Genomic DNA, 18,675 nt, shown 5'->3' on the forward strand with positions numbered 1-18,675 from the left:
CAGTCTTGACAGCTTCAGTACAGTGTTTCTGAACCATGGGCACTTTTGGCCCTGTGGAATAACTATATATAATATTAACTGTGCAATATATACACTACTGTTCAAAAGTTTGGGGTCAGTAAGGTTTTTTTTCTTTTTTAAAGGAAGAAATTAATACTTTTATTCAGCAAGGATGTATTAAACTGATCAAAAATGACTAAAGACTTTATAATGTTAAAAATGTCTATTCAAATGTTTTTTGTTAGTTCTTAAAAAGTGTACCACAGTTTCTACAAAAATATGAACAGCACAAATATTTAAAACATTATTTATATCATGGCTTTTCATACAGTCCTAGGGGGAAAAATAAATGGTAAAATATTTTCATATAGAAAAAAAAAACATACGCCATAGCTTATATTTGGTTTTCGTGTTCTGGGATGACTAAGTGACCAATTAGTGTAGAGTTAATGCTCACTGTCACTGATTTCTCTCTTCTCACCCTGTCATTCTCTCACCCTAACAGGTGTGAGAACCATCATGAGAAGTTGAGTGTGTTCTGCTGGACTTGTAAGAAGTGCATCTGTCACCAGTGCGCTCTGTGGGGAGGCATGGTACGCAATTCTGAATTCAAAACGTATTAGTCAGGCTGGTGGGTTGTCATTTCCTCAGATCCAAATGTGTTGTGCTAAAACATGACTGGTCACACACAGGAGCAAATTATCAATGAATAATACTGTGCTTAATGTGAATGAATGTCAGTTTGTCTCAAACCGGAACTTGCTTATCTCCTTCTCCTCCTCTCCACAGCACGGAGGTCATACGTTCAAACCCCTGGCCGAAATCTACGAGCAGCATGTGACAAAGGTGAACGAGGAGGTGGCCAAGCTGCGGCGCCGGCTAATGGAGCTGATTAGTCTGGTTCAAGAAGTGGTAAGCACCCTCGCTTCTAATTCACGCCCACACAGAGCCATTTAGATCTGTTCTGAGTTGACAGTTTGTAATGAATGCTAGTTTACCAGCCACAAATCCCTTTTAGATGGAACTGCTAATGACAAATCAAATGTTATCTAATTACATGTATTCCTGGTTTGATAAGTGCTTTTGAAGGCGTTTTACATAACGTAGAACTCCAGGATGCCAAGAATCCCACACAAGTCCATCAGCTACTGTTTATAGCCCCTACGTCAGGGGATTGTCCTATAGAGGGCGCCACAGCACTAAACAAATTTACATTACATGGACAAATACATCTAGTGGAAAATCTTCCTTGAAGTGGAAGTTGGAGAACCAACTCCCTATTAATTATGATGCTCACATAGCTGTATTTATTTGCTCAAATTACAGTAAACATAGTAACATTTTAAAATATTATTACGATTTAAACTTTTACTTTCGTACAATTTAAAGATTAATTTATTCCTGCGATTGCAAAGCTGAATTTTAAGCATCATTACTCCAGTTTTCAGTGTCACATGATCCTTCAGAAATCATTCTAATATGCTGACTTGGTGCTCAAGTATTTATATGGGAGCGTGTTTGGGTGTCCGGTTTCCACATACTTTTTGGCCATATGATATAAATTTTGGAAGTTTTGAGAGCTATACCTTCGCATTTTATGTGTTTTTGCAGGAGAAGAATGTTGAGGCGGTGCGAGGGGCGAAGGATGAGAGAGTGAGGGAAATCCGGAATGCTGTGGAAATGATGATCGCTCGGCTTGATAATCAGCTCAAGAACAAACTCATCACACTTATGGGTACATGCATGCTTTTGTTCTGACAGATTTCATGTAATTTGACATTTGCATTTATATTGGTCTAACGTAAAGTTTATGCACCCACAGGACAGAAGACCTCTCTGACACAGGAGACAGAACTGCTGGAGTCTCTGCTGCAGGAAGTGGAACATCAGGTATGTTGATCTGGTGTATCAGTAAAATAAAGCAGATGTGCAAAGGAGTTCAAAAGTCTTGAGACTACACTGAAATATGCAGTTCAACTACAATCAAAACCTGAAAATAAACAGTTGTTTTTTATATATATTTTTTTATTTTAATGTTATAAAGTAGAATGGGTCAAATGAGAAAATTAAACTAAAAAAGGGAGGACAAACTAAATTCTAATTCTGTTCAGTTCAACTTTTCACTTAAATTATGTAATTGCAATAATTTGTAATTAAAATATAGTATTAAATTAGAATTCAGGAATAATTCCAGTTGATTGTAAACTTTTTGATTTTAGACAAGTGTGTTTTTGCCCCACAGCTGCGTTCATGCAGTAAGAGCGAGCTGATCTCTAAGAGTCCAGAGATCCTGCTCATGTTCCAGCAGGTTCACAGGAAACCAATGCAGTCTTTTGTCACCACTCCTGTTCCACCAGACTTCACCAGGTACACAAACATAGACATTACACTGTACCTGTTATATTGCTGCTTCACACAGAGACGAGATCTCCTTAAGCTTGAACTTTGGCACTCTCTGTGGCAGTCTGTGAATAATGAATAAACATGCACACCTGTAAAAACAACTCTAGGCTTATAAAAGCCATTCAATCATAATACCAATTTGTGGGCCAATACAATATGCTATTTCTCCAGTGAGATTTTAGAATAGCACTTCTTTATGAGTGAAATGAAGTTTGCGGTGAACTTGTAGAGACTTTCCTATTTCGACTTGCAAGATAAATTGCTCACAGTCATATCTCATATCTTCTCAGTGAGCTGGTTCCTACCTATGACTCGAGCACTTTTGTTTTGGCGAACTTCAGGTAATGACACTCACTTTGTCTTTCTTATTAATTTATATCTTAAATGGCGCTTTATTTTTCTTGCGTGACTTGGTGTTGTCTCATTGCCTTAAGTACTCTGCGGCAGAGAGCCGACCCCGTCTACAGCCCCCCGCTCCAGATATCAGGCCTCTGCTGGAGGTTGAAGGTTTATCCGGTAAGTTTGTCACCCGTAACACGGTGACAAATTGAAATTCTCAAACTCTTCCTATTCTCACAGACATTGTTGTTGTGTTTTAGGATGGCAATGGCGTTGTTCGAGGAAACTATCTCTCTGTTTTTCTAGAGTTGTCGGCAGGACTCCCAGAGACGTCCAAGTAGGCTGCACTTGCTGTCCTGTCATCCTGCTGTGCAGTGTCACAAATAATGTTTTTAAAGGCTAACTGGTTGAATTTCTTCCAGGTATGAATACAGGGTGGAGATGGTCCATCAGGCCTCAAGTGACCCCACCAAAAACATAATTCGAGAGTTTGCATCAGACTTTGAGGTGGGCGAGTGCTGGGGGTATAACAGGTTCTTCAGGTTGGACCTTCTCGCCAGTGAAGGCTACTTGAATATGCAGACTGACACTCTTGTGCTCAGGTGCGACCTTGCAACTGAATTTTATACGATTTTATGTCTCAAATAGTACCTTTTAATATTTTTACTCCGTTATTAAAGAACTGAGAAACCAAAATTCCCTTGATCTTTTGACACATACGAGGTCATTGTGCTATAAACATATCCTGTTAGTTTCAGAACTCAAAACTTTCTTGTTAATCTGAAATCAACTGGCAGTCTGCCAAAATGACAGGTTATGGAATGTACCACTCTATGATGTAATAGTGTGGCTAAACACCACCTCCGCAGAATGAGATCAACGCCTGCTTCTACATCGCTGCTTGTTTAGCCCTGCCCACCGATTCACTCATGTAGTGTAAATAACGAGAGACGACTTTAACTTTATTTTTGATGAAGTTTCAGAACACTTCAGTAAGAACTCAGTCCTTTGTTCAGTTCATTTTACCGTGGATTTGTTTACAAAAAAAGAATTCCACGTGGGATTTTCAGAAAGATTGAAACTAAAAGAGGATGATGTGTCAAGTAGGTTGGATCCGAAAGTAATGTTGCAACACACAGTTGTAACTTTTTATTACGTGATCACTACTGCTTAGTCTGTTAAACAGATTGCTTGAAATTAATATTTATGCATTTTAAACCTAAATCACTGCAGTGTCCTTCTGTGAAGGATGTAGGCTGGCAAACATACACAACTATTAGCCAATCATAGCAGTTTGTGTTTACTTCCGAGTCTACAATCCACCATGTCTATTTAAACAGAGTGTTCTGATGAGGGGCTGTTAAAAACAGGACAGAAAACAGCCTTTTACTTCTAAATTATGTTTTTTGATGCAAAATTCTTGACAACATTATAAGTGGACCACAAATTTAAAAAAGGCAGTTCATGACCCCTTTAAAGCCCATTGATACAGGAATTGTGTGACAATTTAATTAGAATGGAATTTCCTCCTCTTTTAGAATTACCATGAAATGCATGATATACTGTCCAAGGATGTATCCAGTGTATGCTGTCTTGTTCATTTCTCATGGTCTGCTTTTTCAATTAATCTCACAGGTATCAAGTGCGATCACCTACGTTTTTTCAGAAGTGTAGAGATCAGTATTGGTACATAAGTCAGCTGGAGTCAGCCCAGTCCAGCTACATTCAACAGATCAACAACCTTAAAGAGGTTAGTGTTAAAGATGCAAGTTTTGTCACCCTTAATGCATCCTACTTAGAATCTGGCTTGAAGAAACTGTTGATTCAAAAGTGAACAGAATTTGAAATAGCCACTTCTTTCTGTACAGACTGAAGAGAGTGTATTTATGAATGCATTAGCTATCCATGTAATATTTATGCTGTAACATGTAATGCCTTTTGATGTTTTCAAACTTAATGAAGAAACACTTTTTCCAAATTGTGTTATGTCATTTATACGTTTTATGTTTTGGTGTATTTCTGTTCAGAGGTTAGCTATAGAACTGTTCCGTCGACAGAAGTCTAGGAGTTGCTCTCCACCTGATCGGCGTCTCTGCCCCACGACTTCCTCCGGGAGAGACTCACGTCAGGGAAAGAGCTCCGTACTGGAGGAAGGAAGTCAGACAGCCTCAGCAGAGACTAAAGAAGATGAGGATGAAGAGAAGACCCAGCATGATGACTCTAATGTAAGGCCTGTTAGAGCAGCATGGTGACATTCATAGCTATTATTTAACATTATTTTAGCAATAAAATCTAACTTTTTCTTGTTCCCTTTGAAAACTAGAAAAGTTTTTTTTTTTTTTTTTATATTCCCCCCCAAGATATTATCCATTTCATCATAGCTGCAACTTAAACATCTTTTACATACACACTCTTACATCATCATCTCCTTTTAGGCATATGACATTCAAATCAGATTGTGCTCATTGTGATCTCTAAAGAAAACAAGCCTACATGTAATGTAGTGAACCTGAAGCCCTGACAGCCACATTACTTGAATAATTTTCATGCTTGGAGCTATTTGATGTTATACTGCGCACATTAGGATCAGTTTGATTATGATGTGTTGATGCAATGTTAGGAGTTGTCTGACGGGGATCTGGAGGTGGACTGTCTAACTGGAGATGAAGATGTCAATCCTCTGGACGGTAGTAGCACCTCGGGGAGCTCCACAGCCACCAGTAACACAGAGGAGAATGACATTGACGAAGAGACCATGTATGTAATAGATTTAAAAACCGCTTTAATATTTCAGAATGTGATTTTGAGGCATTACCATTTGAGGCCCACTGTTATAGTCACCAGTATAGTTAAAAAAATGTCACCATTTACTTTTTCTCTTGTTTTCCATTTCTTTTTGAACGACAGTCTTGATTGTCTCTGTTAATTTTCTTTCGTTATATGGAAAAACGCAGCATGGAGTTTTTTTCTGTTTGGGGAATTTAATTTGAAAGAAAGAAACTAAAACAAATTTCTAACAACATGAGGGTGAATGAATAATGACAGGATTTTTTTTTTTTCAGCTGAGCCATTTCTTTTAACCCAAGCAAAATCACTGCAATGATTAGCAGTTCTGATGCAAACCTAACTGAATGAGCTATAATTAAAGCGATTAATACCATACTTGTTGGAAGTCAGCACTTGAAGGTCACAAGCTTCATTGTGGTATATACAGGTACATCTCCAAAAATTTGAATATCGTGAAAAACTGAATGTTTTTGTAACTTATTTCAAAAAGTGAAACTTTCATATATATTTTAGATTCATTACATGTAAAGACATATCAAAAGTTTTTTTTCTTTTATTTCTTTTTTTATTTTTTTTATTTTGATGATTAAGGCTTACAGCTCATGAAAGTCAAAATCCAGTATCTCAAAATATTAGAATATTTCCTAAGATCAATCAAAAAAAGGATTTGCAAAGCAGAAAAGATCAAGTTCTTTAAAGTATGTTCATTTATGCACTCACTTTGTCAGAGCTCCTTTAGCACAATCTCCAGCGTCAGTGAGGTGTGGCATGGAAGCGATCAGCCTGTGGCACTGCTGAGGCACTATTGAGCTATTGGATTGACTGTTTCTCATCTTTCTCTTGAAAATATACCATAGATTCCATATGGGGTTCAGGTCAGGCTTGTTGGCTGGCCAATCAAGCACAGTAATATCACGGTCAACAAAGTACTTGGAAGTGGTTTTGGCGCTGTGGGCAATTGCTAAAGTCCAGCTGGAAAAGGAAATCAACATCTCCATAAAGCTTGTCAGCAGATGGAGGCATAAAGTTCTCCAAAATCTCCTGATAGACAGCTGCATTGACTCTGGACTTGATAAAACACAATGGACCAACACCAACAGACGTCACGTCACCCCAAATCATCACTGACTGTGGAAACTTCAAACTGGACTTCAAGCAGCTTGGGTTCTGTACTTCTCCAGTCTTCCTCCAGACATTGATTTCCAAATGAAATGTAAAATTTCGTTTAATCTGAAAAGAGGACTTTGGACCACTGAGCAACAGTCCAGTTCTTTTTCTCCACAGCCCAGGTAAGATACTTCTAACGTTGTTTCTGATTCAGAAGTGTCTTGGTAGCCCTTTTCCTGAAGACGTCTGAGCATGTTGACTCTTGATGCACTGACTCCAGCTTCAGTCCACTCCTTGTGAAGCTCTCCCAAGTGTTTTAATCGGCTTTGCTTGACAGTATTCTCAAGCTTGCGGTCATCCCTGTTGCTTGTGCACCTTTTCCTACCCAATTTCTTCCTTCCGGTCAACTTTGCATTTAATATGCTTTGATACAGCACTCTGTAAACAGGCACACCTTTCAGTAATGACCCTCTGTGACTTACCCTCTTTGTGGAGGATGTCAATGTTCGTCTTCTGGATCATTGCCAAGTCAGCAGTCTTCCGCATTATTGTGGTTTCAAAGAACAAGAGATACCCGGAATTTATACTGTAGAGATGGTTGTTTAATGAGACTCAAATATAAATATTCTAATATATTGAGATACTGGATTTTGACTTTCATGAGCTGTAAGCTCTAATCATCAAAATTAAAACAAAAAAAACTTTTGAAATGTTTTACTTTACATGTTGTGAATGTAAAATATATATGAAAGTTTCACTTTTTGAAATGTTACAAAAAAAAATGAAGTTTTTCACGATATTCCAATTTTTTGAGATGTACCAGTATATAGCTAATGCATGTTTTTTTTAAAGCGTTTCTGGCAAAATCGTGATCAGCTCTAATAGTTTTTTTCCTTTTTTTTCCCCCTTAAAGCAGTACTCATAATTTGTTAGGTCACGTCCTCACGGTGTGGTAAATACTAGTGTATCAAGATTCTTACACAAGAGATGGTGCTTTGTGTGCCATAGGGAAACAGCTGTATCCTCCCCCCAGCTGGAAAACACATTTAATTAGGGCTGCTACCACATTTGTGACAGGCATTCCCTCGTACTCTGTGTTTAACCAGAGAGATGTTCTTTCTGTTCTGTCCTATCACGATCTGAGAGAATGAACAGTATTGGCAGCTTTGACTTGTGTAGGCTCTGTGAGAGCGCTCGTGTTTCTGTAGTGAGGTGTTGGAGTCAGAACCTCACATGTTTCTGCTCATGCTGCTGGCTACCGCCCGCTCACACTGCTCTCAAACGCACACACTGCTCCAACCAGATGAGACGAATGAGTCATCGGAGCCTCTGCCTCCTGCTTACAAATGCTCGTTCTCTCAGTCTCTGGCTTTTACCAGTGTGCACACACACACACACACACACACACACACACACACACACACGTGCTCTCTTGTTCTCAGGCCCACGCACATTCTCTCACACCTTTGACTCTATTTTCTGGAGTGTTTTGTGTGAGCTCTTCATGTTGGCTTTGTAAAAGTGCCCATGCACTTACCGTTACCCAAATGTCAGAAGCGCCACTTACTCAGGATAAAGTAGGGGAAAGAGGGAATTATGGGGTGTTAGGCTCTATTTACAACTGGTATAATCATCTCAAATGGGTTTCCTGTGGCCACTTGAGATTGCATATGGATTTGACTTGATTTTTGTTTTATGATCGCATGTTGTTACAGCACAAAAAGCTTCAATGTTTTCTTTTTTTTAAGTTTTCAAGGTGCTCTGTGCTTCATGTGTTCTTCATCTGTGCTTCACACATGCATCCTGATGTCAGTCAGGCAAACCTGAGAAGTCTTAGAAGTGCATAGAAATGTTCTTAATCAAATGTCTCCGTTTGATCTTTTTTGTTTTTGTTTCATTTAAATCTGCAAAAAATGAGAGTTCAAAACCTTTGTTTCAGCACAGTGGTTTACCAGCAGGTGGGTGGTCATGTTTTTCCAGAATGCATCTTGATCAATTAGCACTTTCAGTACAAATGCAATGATGTCCAATAACATGATTAATTTTATTATTATATGTATTAATCTTTATTCATATTTTTCAACATAAAGAAAGCCTATAGTTTTATGTGTATTGTTGGGGAATAACAACAATAATAATAATTGTTGTTATTATTATTATTATTATTATTATTGGATATATTTTTAGTTTTATATATAATAAAATTAAAAACCTATTGTTTTTATATATATATATTGAGGGGAATTATGTATTTATTTATTTTAATACTTTTTTATTTTCTAAATGAGTGTTTTTCGGTATATAAAGAAAATATATAATTTTTTTTTGGTGATGCCAGTGTAAATACTAGCAGGGTAAGCAAACATTTGTTTGATGTATCCATGTGGATTCGAAACTCTCAGCTTCTATAAATACTGTAGTGTATCAGCACAGAGAACCGCTGGAGAGGACTGAGTCATCACACAGTTGAGCCTGAGACAATGGTGCATGTGTTACCCTTACACACACACACACATACATACACTCACTCACATATACATACATATTCAGCAGGATGCTTGGAGCAGAATGCTACCAACACTCCCTGTGGAGCAGCTTATTTCAGACTATACCACTTCTCACTATTAACAGGGGGAGCCACGCAAACGAATCCTGCTCTATTTAAAGCATGTGGCGATACACTAGGAACATAATGCCCGGCCACACCTCATTTAGCTCCATTGGGATCCAATTAATCATTCAAAACCTTTCTACACTTAAACCGAAATTTTAGCGTTAATCTGGTTATGCATTGCAGATTTGTTTACTTGCTGCTCACATTCCACTAGTACCAGAGAAATAACACAAGTGTGAATTATTTTTATCTGTGATAGGTCTGGTGAGAATGATGTGGAGTACGGTGGGAATCTAGACCTGGAGGAAGGAGAATTACCCGATGATGTTGCCGGGGCAACAGGTGAACCAGAGTTTCTCCGTCCAAGCAGCCTCATTGATACAAATAATGCTGTTTCTCTAATGAAAAGCGAGTGTCACGCATATGGCAATCTGGTGTGTTGAAACACGTGTCATGACTGCGACACCCTGTTAATCAGTTTTAGTGATGTAACTGAGCCAACTGAGCTAACAAAAAGGACAAAAGCACATGAAAAATTACTAAAACTTAATTAAAATAAAAGTAAAAAATGTTAATTCAAAATATAAAAATGCTAATAATGATAGAATGTTAATAATTAATTCAATAAATTACATAAAAATTATTACCTTAGGTTGTGCAATATTTAAAATAAATTCAACAATTGTGATTTACTCTACCATCTCACAATTATGATAAATTCTCTGCCTGTACTTTTCATATCTCTACTGGCCACCACCTCTACATGCTTACCTATTGATTACATAATTAATACCTATTGATTGAGCTACATTATGCTAACCTTACACAGCCTGTACTAACTGTCTCCCACTGCTGGTCAGGAGGTTCTGGTGCAGGCGCCCGGGGTTCAAGGCGTGGGGCAGGTGCAAGCTCAGCCAGCCTCCTGGAGATCGACCCGGTCATCCTCATTCAACTACTGGACCTGAAGGACCGCAGCCATGTGGAGTCACTGTGGGGGATGCAGCCCCGTCCCCCTACCTCTCTCCTCCAGAGCCAAGGTGTCACTGATGTGATCAAAATGGACATGGAAATTATGAACATGAACTCGCTCTGAAGTGACTGTAAAGTTGACATGATTCATGATTCATTAACTGTTTTTGATTGACAGCTGCTGCAGTGCCTTCTCGTAAAGAGCGTGAGCGTCGGCCTCAGGCGGTGCGTCGGTCAGCCCCAGACTCAGGGGTCCTGATCAGACTGAAGGCTCAGATGGCAGAAGTGCGCAGCAAGATGTCAGACGTAAAAGGGCAGCTGGAAGCGCGCAGTGGAGCTGGTCGGATCTCCTCTCAGGGAGCCTCAAACCATGAGCTGGGCCCCTCCATGGACTCAGAGATGGGGCCCAGACACAAACCCAGCGAACTGCTCTTCAAAGCGCCCGTCTCGTCACGACACTCTCGCAGTGGTATGGCACTGAGCTAGATTACCTCATGACACACAAAACATTTTTTTAGTAACATGAAGTTTAGATTAAAATTTGTATGGATTTGTCAAAGTAATTGTGTAATTTAGGTGCTTTTTTAAAAGTACAAATATAGCAATGTAGTCTTTACAATTATCATGAGCTCCTAAAACTGACAATTGTATTGATTAAATAATAAACAAAATGCTCTTTAAAATACTTTTGGATAGAGTATCGCATATCACGCTGCATGAAGCGTCAAAATGAGGCAGCGAAAAGTAATGGTAAAGATATTTATAATGTTACAAGATTTTTATTTCAAAGTTAATCCTGATTAAAAAATGTTGCACTTTCCATAAAAATACTAAGCAGCACAACTGTTTTCAACAGTGAAAATAAAAAATGTTTCTTGAACACCAAATCAGAAAATTATAAGAATTTCTGAAGTATCATGTGACACTTTAGACTGAAGTAATGATGCTGAAAATTCAGCTTTTCCATCACAGGAATAAATTACTTTTTAAAATGTATATTAAAATTGAAAACACTTCTTTCAAAATGTTATAATATTTCACAATCTTACTGTTTTTACTATATTTATAATCCAGTAAAATATAGCCTTAGTGTTCTTGTTGTAAATTCAGCCTGACTTTTTGAGCTCTGTTTTAGGAGTGAAGAAGGTTGGTTCTCCTAAGCAGGAGAGCGTGGGAGTGCTGGGTGGACTGTCACTGCGCAGGGCTGTGGATGCTGGGGAGAAGGAGCTGAGAGGAGCTGGACGAGAGTCCCCTACTGAACCTGCTCCTTGTCTCAGAGAGGGACCCTCCTCATTGGATGGTCAGTACACTACACTAGACATCAGTCAACATGATAATCTAGTAGGTTGCTGGACGACTAGTAGACATAAGCATTGCATTTTTAAGATGCCATGTCAAGTTAACTTAACCAGCCTAATTCTGCCTGGCTTCCCTAAAACTGACTACTTAACTAGTTGTTCAGATAACATGAACATATGTAATTTTGCTCATCCCAAGATGCAACAATAGCTTTGAAACCATTCCAATTACTAGGAGTAATCTGAAATTTTCGTTTTGTGGAAAGCAAAAAGACTTCTGGGAGACTCGACCCTGATATTACAGGGTGTATTGAAATCGTTTAGAAATGACGCTATCTGTGTTTTGCAGGCTCGCTGAAAGCCCGCAGTGTGCAGAGTTCTCCTCCCTCGCTGGGAAGCAGCTCTTCTTCCTCTGATAAGCCCTCTGGCTCCAAACACGAGGAACTTCTGTATGGAGCTTCACCTTCAGACCTGTTCAGCGTCACAGGCCTCAATGGAGCAGCTGCTCCTGCCACCAAACAGCGCAGGACTCCAGCCGTCGGGTAATGTACAGAAACAAGCCATCAGCAGCACAGCGTGTTGTGTGTGAGTGTGTTTTCATTCATAAATGCAGTAAGTGAGCTTGAATGAAGGTTGCTGTTTTTAGATCTAGAATAGACATTAAAATGCGCAGCTCCTTGTTTTAATTTGTCATTCATTATTATTTTCTTCTGACGCTGTAAATCAGTGGTTGGCCTTGGCATTTACTTTTATTTAAGAGACTTTTGCACTTGCTTTTTTTTCTCACATTGCATGGTAAAATGACACACAATGGCTTTCACCATGCTAATATTTCCCTTTTTTTTACTGTTTTGATTTGTTTTTTTGTGTTCGATTTTGTTTAGTATTGTTGTTAGTTATTTCACATTAAATAGTTGTCACATGTTTGCTTTTACCGTCCTAATTTTTATTTTAGTTTATTTAATGCAAAATAAGAAGCTTAATGTCTTAGAACAAAGCCAAATACTGAAATGATCCGTGTTCTTTGGGTTGGTGTAGTTTGTTTTGTTTGTTTAGCTTAGTTAATGCTAATATTTGGCTTTTAGATTTGATCCTGTTTTGTTTTTTCCATGAAATAACATGACACACAATCACTTTCACCCTTACTTTTTTTTTTATGTGTGTTTTAGTTTGTTTTTTGTTTTGTCGTCTTTTCACATAAATAGCATGACACACAATTTGTTTCTACCACGCTAATATTTGTTTTTATTTTGGTTTGTAAAAATTTATTATACCAATCTTTTTATATATATATATATATATATATAGATATGTATATGTGTATATGTTTGTTTGTTGTTGTGGGGGGTTTTTTGGTTCGTGTTTTTTTTTTTTTCACATAAAATGGCGTGATAGACAATGGCTTTTTTAATAAGGTTGTATCCCTCAGGTCTGGTCTGCTGACAGACAGCTTTCTTAACTGTGACCAAGAGGGTGCTGGCGAGGTCCATCAGTCACTGCTGTCACTGGCTGAACCATCCTCTTCCTCATCATGCCCTGATGAAGGTGAGATATGAAGATCCGTTCTCAAACTCAAAAACAGGAAAGAACATGAGGTATAATTATACTGCAGCAAGTTACTCTTGTGTTGAGTCACTGAACACGCTATGAACGAACACCACTGTCATTCAACTGAACCTCAAACTAGAGGAGTTCTCAGGAAATTACATTTATTCAGGTGCTTGATGAGTAACACTCTTAGTGTGCAAAACATTTTCTCAGTACTGACATCTGTCAGTTCATATAAAGGTACGATTGTCTGTCTGTAGGTCTCCTCAGCCAGAAGCAGCCCCACCATGTGCTGCCGAGCATGAGCAGTGACAGCGAGCTGGACTGTGACACGGAGAACGAGAATGAGGATGAAGTGATGGCTCTGGAGGCTGGAGACTGTGCGTTTGACACCAGATCTCTACCCTGCCCAGGTTCATATCCCACACTTCACTGCTGCTGTTAGTTCATACACTGCTGCTAGCCAAAAGTTTGCACATATTTCACTCAACTTGTCTTTCATGGTCTTTAAACTTTTTGAAATGACAAAAGTCAGTTCAGATAAACTTTATTTATTTTAACATATGTACACTGCCGTTCAAAAGTTTGGGATAAGCAAGATTTATGTTTTGTTTAAAGCAGTCTTGATGAGCAAAAGATACGTAATTTTATTTTTTATCAAAAATAGAGAAAAACCTCTCATTTAAAATACAATTTACTCCTGTGATGCAAAGCAGAATTTTCATCAGCCATTTCTCCAGTCTTCACTGTCACATGATGCTGCAGAAATCATTTAATTTTAATCATTTGATTTTTTTTTTTTTTTTTTTTTTTATGCTGACATGCTGATTTATTATCAATGTTGGAAACAGCTGTGCTGCTTAATATTTAAATTTTTTGAATTTCTTTTTTTTTTTGAACCTGTGATACTTTTTTTTATCATAATTTCTTTATTTTTTAGTAACGCAAGTAATACAGACTCTCAGAAATCAACATTCATTCTGTTCAACATTCTATTCAACTTGTCAGTGTCACTTAAAAAAACTCAATGAATATGTAATGTTTATTATTTTTGGGGTTATTATTTCTGATGTTTTCTAAGATTTTGGATGAAGATGCAGATTATTGCAAAAAAGTCACAACTGTTAGATTGTTAAATTGTTACACCCAATCACACATGTATGATGAACAAATCCAAGTCCTTTGTTAAAGTTAAAAATAGAGCTGGACAGGTCAGCCACCTGCTTGATCTGTTATTATCTCTGTGGGTGGGTCATAGTCACAGTATTGCAGTATATAATGACAGTACATACTGGTGTTCCAGTGGTCAGTGTGTGGTCTGATGAAGTGATGTCTGTGTCTCGTTCTCAGGCGAGCAGCTGATCCCTGATGATCTGAGCTTTGTGACTGGAGAGACCACAGAGAGATGATCCACCACAGTGTTACAAATGAACCTTCCTGTGTCGTCAGCCACTGAATGTGCTCTTTACATGTCTGTGCACTTACTTTGTTCAGAACAGGACTATATGTTTCTGTGTGCTACTGTATGTTGTTTCAGAGAAACTACTTTCGGGATAGTATAGATTTGTATTTTTTTTTTGCATTTCGAAATGCATAACATCCCGTTATAAAACTAGGTGTATACATTTTATGTGTGTGCATAACTAGTCCTATTACAGTTCTATACATTTTCTTTGTTTTTGCAATGCTGCTTATTGTCAAATTCATAGAGAGTTGCCAAACACCTCAATAACTTGTTTTCAAATGTTTGGCACATTGAGTCAAAGAATGTCACTACAGGTGCTGCTCTGTTACTTATTATGTGGCTTATTATTTGTGCAGTTTATATATATATATATATATATATATGACATTGAGTTTTTTTTGTTTGTTTGTTTAATTTTATGTAGCTTGTGTGTGAATATATTAAGCTGTCCAGAACACAATTCATAGATTCCTATACCTAAAACATGTTTACATTGACTAAATGTCTGCAAAAAGGGAACATGGAGCCAATACAAGTTCAAACAATTTTCACAATGATTGTGTTTTTATATATTTCAAATAAGCAGTTATTTAGCATTGCACAGCTTTATTACAAGCACTTATGAATGCTACATTCCCTTGTTTTTTTCCCTTTAGTTATTTTTGACACGTTAACTCAAATAAAAGGCAGTTACATACTTAAACCAAAGTCTCAGGAGGGTCCAAGTCTGTGTTTTTAGCCCCAGGCTCGTGTGTGTGTTTGTATGGTTTGCTTTGAGCTTAGACAGAAAGCATTGATGACGTGCTCTTATGGCGGCAGCAGCTGGGAAATCACTCCATTGATGTTGTGAATAGATGTCATGGCATCATCAGCAGCTGGGGAGTGATGCATATATATTCAGTTGAGGTCACGGTCTCGCTCTTTGCATGCACAGCTTTCGCTCAGCACAGTCTGTTGAACGTGAATGTTTTGTTGAAAAGTGTACAGCGAGTAATGCATTGCTTTTGCGGTTTAATTGTTGGCTTATAAAGTGCTTTATACACATTATTTTTTGTTCACTTCCCCTCCAGCATGTTCTGCAGAGTGTAAAACAATGACAACAGTGTCCCTGCACATTTCACTGGTTTCCTTCTCTAGCATGTTTTTAAAGATTTTGGGGGGCCCAAAACAAACTGGAGTATATGCACCGTGTGTACTGTATATTTATCTAAATTAAACCTGAACAAATAAATGGCGTGATACTATCATTATAATGTTGTTTTTTTCCTTTGAATGACATTATTTGCCTTAGTGCAATGGGTTAAAGTGTACAAAAAGGTCAACTTTTGCCTCTAAATAATTAATAATATAAATATTACAAATATATACTTTTATTTGAAGAAATTCTGTTAAATTAAATGTTTGTATTTTTTCATGACATTTAAGCAGATTTTTATGTTTTTAGGGGGAATTCCAATTTCCAAGGATTTTATAATTATTATTTTTACCCCCCCCCCCCCCCCCCCCCCACACACACACACACACACACACACACTTCAAATGTTGACTAGTGTGTATATATATATATATATACATACAATTTTAAAATATATATTTTATTTTTTAAATAGTGAAATATGACCCAGATTTAATCCCCAAATTATATAAGAATATTCTTATATTATATAGAATTATACAAGAAAATACTGGAAAACTATCATATAAAAAATATAACAAAAAACATTTTAATTTACATTTAGAATTTTTTTTTTGTCATAATTAGGCTGATTTTAATTATTTTAATTAATTCTTATTTTATCTGTATTATTATTTAAATTATAATAAAGTATTATTAGGTTTTGAGGTGGAATTTGACCTGGATTTCACCCCCAAATAATAATGGAAAAAATAATGGAAAAATATCATTTAAAAATAATAAAAATGCATAATAGTTTGTTCATTAATATTTTTTGTACAATTAAGCAGATTTTAATTGCTATTTTTTAATTAGATAATCATTTAGAATTTTTTGTTGTTTTTTATTAAATGTTTTTTATGAAAATTTTGTTCACTGTGTTACTATATTTTGTATTTAAATTGGTGCAACAAATATCCTTATACCATTATTTATAAATACCCCTTATGGAAATTTATATTGTTAATTTGTAATTTCCATAGTTTTTGTTTTTTATTTGTAGTAAAAGCACGGTTAATTTTTGTAAGGGGTACAATTTATAATAATTTTTGTTCATAAGTTTATTTTTTATATTTAGTTGAAAGTAGACTTCCGAAACATCACATTTAGTACATTTCTTTCTTTAGATGTTTGGGGTGAAATGTGAGCTGGATCTGTGCTTGATTCAGCCACTAAGTGCAGTGTTGTGTGCGCATGTCTGCGTGGCCGTCTGCGCCTGCTGTCTGGTCTAGTCTGTAGGCTGTGCAGTGCCAGGTCTGTGCTGTGTGAGAATAAGCCCAGCAGTGTTTATGTGGATGAGTGCGTGTTGGCTCAGATTCTGTCCTCCTCCAGCACCTGCATGACTGCCAACACTCACGGCCTCCTGTGTCCACTTCAGTCTCTAGCCGTTACTGACACCGGATCCATCATAACATGTATTCTTCATCATAATAACATACCTGGTTTGGGCCTGTTAAACCTTTACCTAGCATTTCCATTAGTGCTGTGCTTCAGGGGTTTATGTAACACGGCGGATCTATTTTTGTAGGAAAGTGTAGTACGCCAAATACACAGTTTTAATTTACTGCTCATCCAGAAAGCCGAACACTAAATCCTGTTTGTAGTGCAATTCATTACCTTCAATCTGGACCACTCGACCAGAAAAATCCAGTTTACATTTAAAGTAAACAAGTAAACATCTTTTCTTAGTTACAGGTATTTGTTTAGAAATTGTCATCGGGGTGGTACCTTTTAAAAAGGTACACTTTTGTACCTTATTTACCCCTAAATGGTGCATATTAGTACCCTGAAGGAACATGATAGTACCTAAAGTGTAAGCATTAATGGCTTTTGAAAGGCTACTGCCATAGTCACAGCTTTTGTACCTTTTTTTTTTTTTTTCATGTGTGAGAATACCTCAGTTCAATGTCTTGATGGTTTCAAAATCTTGAACTCAACATATCACTGTTGATTTGGTTTCTCCATGTGCCAAAATATACATTTTTCTGGCCAAAATAAATTGAAATTATATATGCAAAATATGCTGTAAACAGTCAAGCTCAGTGAAATATATTTTTTAAATTGGAAATATATTAAATTTATATACCAAAATATACAGTGGTGTGATTTTTTTAATTTTTTTGCATGTTTGTCACACTTTAATGTTTCAGATCATCAAACTGATTTAAATATTAATCAAAGATAACAAGTAAACACAACATGCAGTTTTTAAATGAAGGGTTTTTTTTTTATGAAGGGAAAAAATCCAAACCCACATGGCCCTGTGTGAAAAAGTGTCCGTGACCTCAAGCTGAAGCGAATTTGGGTTCTGTAGCAGGACAATGATCCAAAACACACCAGCAAATCCACCTCTGAATGGCTGAAGAAAAACAAAATGAAGACTTTGGAGTGGCCTAGTCAAAGTCCTGACCTGAATCCTATTGAGATGCTGTGGCATGACCTTAAAAAGGCGGTTCATGCTCGAAAACCCTCCAATGTGGCTGAATTACAACAATTCTGCCAAAATTCCTCCACAGCGCTGTAACAGACTCATTGCAAGTTATCGCTAACGCTTGATTGCAGTTGTTGCTGCTAAGGGTGGCCCAACCAGTTATTAGGTTTAGGGGGCAAGCACTTTTTCACACAGGGCCATGTGGGTTTGGGTTTTGTTTTCCCTTCATAATAAAAAACTTCATGTTGTGTTTACTTGTGTTATCTTTGATTAATATTTAAATTTGTTTGATGATCTGAAACATTAAAGTGTGACAAACGTACAAAAAATTAAAAATCAGGAAGGGGGCCAACAATTTTTCACACCACTGTATGTTTCAGGAGCAAGAAAATAAATGTACAATCTTGAAAGAGTCTACAATTAGGCTAAAAGCAAACAGCTGGAATAGCTAGATTTACTAGATTTATGACTAAACTTACAAATAGATTTATGATTTAATGTTTAAATCTTATAATTGTAATTTTCAGGGGTAGATTATAT

At 37.1% G+C, this 18,675-nt stretch overlaps 1 protein-coding gene across 1 annotated transcript; it reads left to right on the forward strand.

Moving 5' to 3' along the window:
• Positions 1-513: 513 nt before the first annotated feature.
• LOC306864105 (E3 ubiquitin-protein ligase TRIM37-like) lies at positions 514-15,230 on the forward strand. The gene is made up of 20 exons (XM_079407821.1): positions 514-593; positions 790-912; positions 1,612-1,735; positions 1,823-1,890; positions 2,243-2,367; positions 2,694-2,744; positions 2,838-2,919; positions 3,003-3,079; positions 3,165-3,344; positions 4,378-4,492; positions 4,770-4,967; positions 5,363-5,499; positions 9,510-9,592; positions 10,111-10,287; positions 10,398-10,688; positions 11,355-11,519; positions 11,867-12,059; positions 12,947-13,062; positions 13,326-13,478; positions 14,416-15,230. Exons 1-20 carry the CDS (start codon positions 591-593, stop codon positions 14,472-14,474), a joined length of 2,520 nt encoding a protein of 839 aa, XP_079263947.1. The 5' UTR covers positions 514-590; the 3' UTR covers positions 14,475-15,230.
• The last annotated feature ends 3,445 nt before the right edge of the window (positions 15,231-18,675 follow it).

Source organism: Barbus barbus, assembly GCF_936440315.1.
Source record: "Barbus barbus genome assembly, chromosome: 45".
NCBI lineage: Eukaryota > Metazoa > Chordata > Actinopteri > Cypriniformes > Cyprinidae > Barbus > Barbus barbus.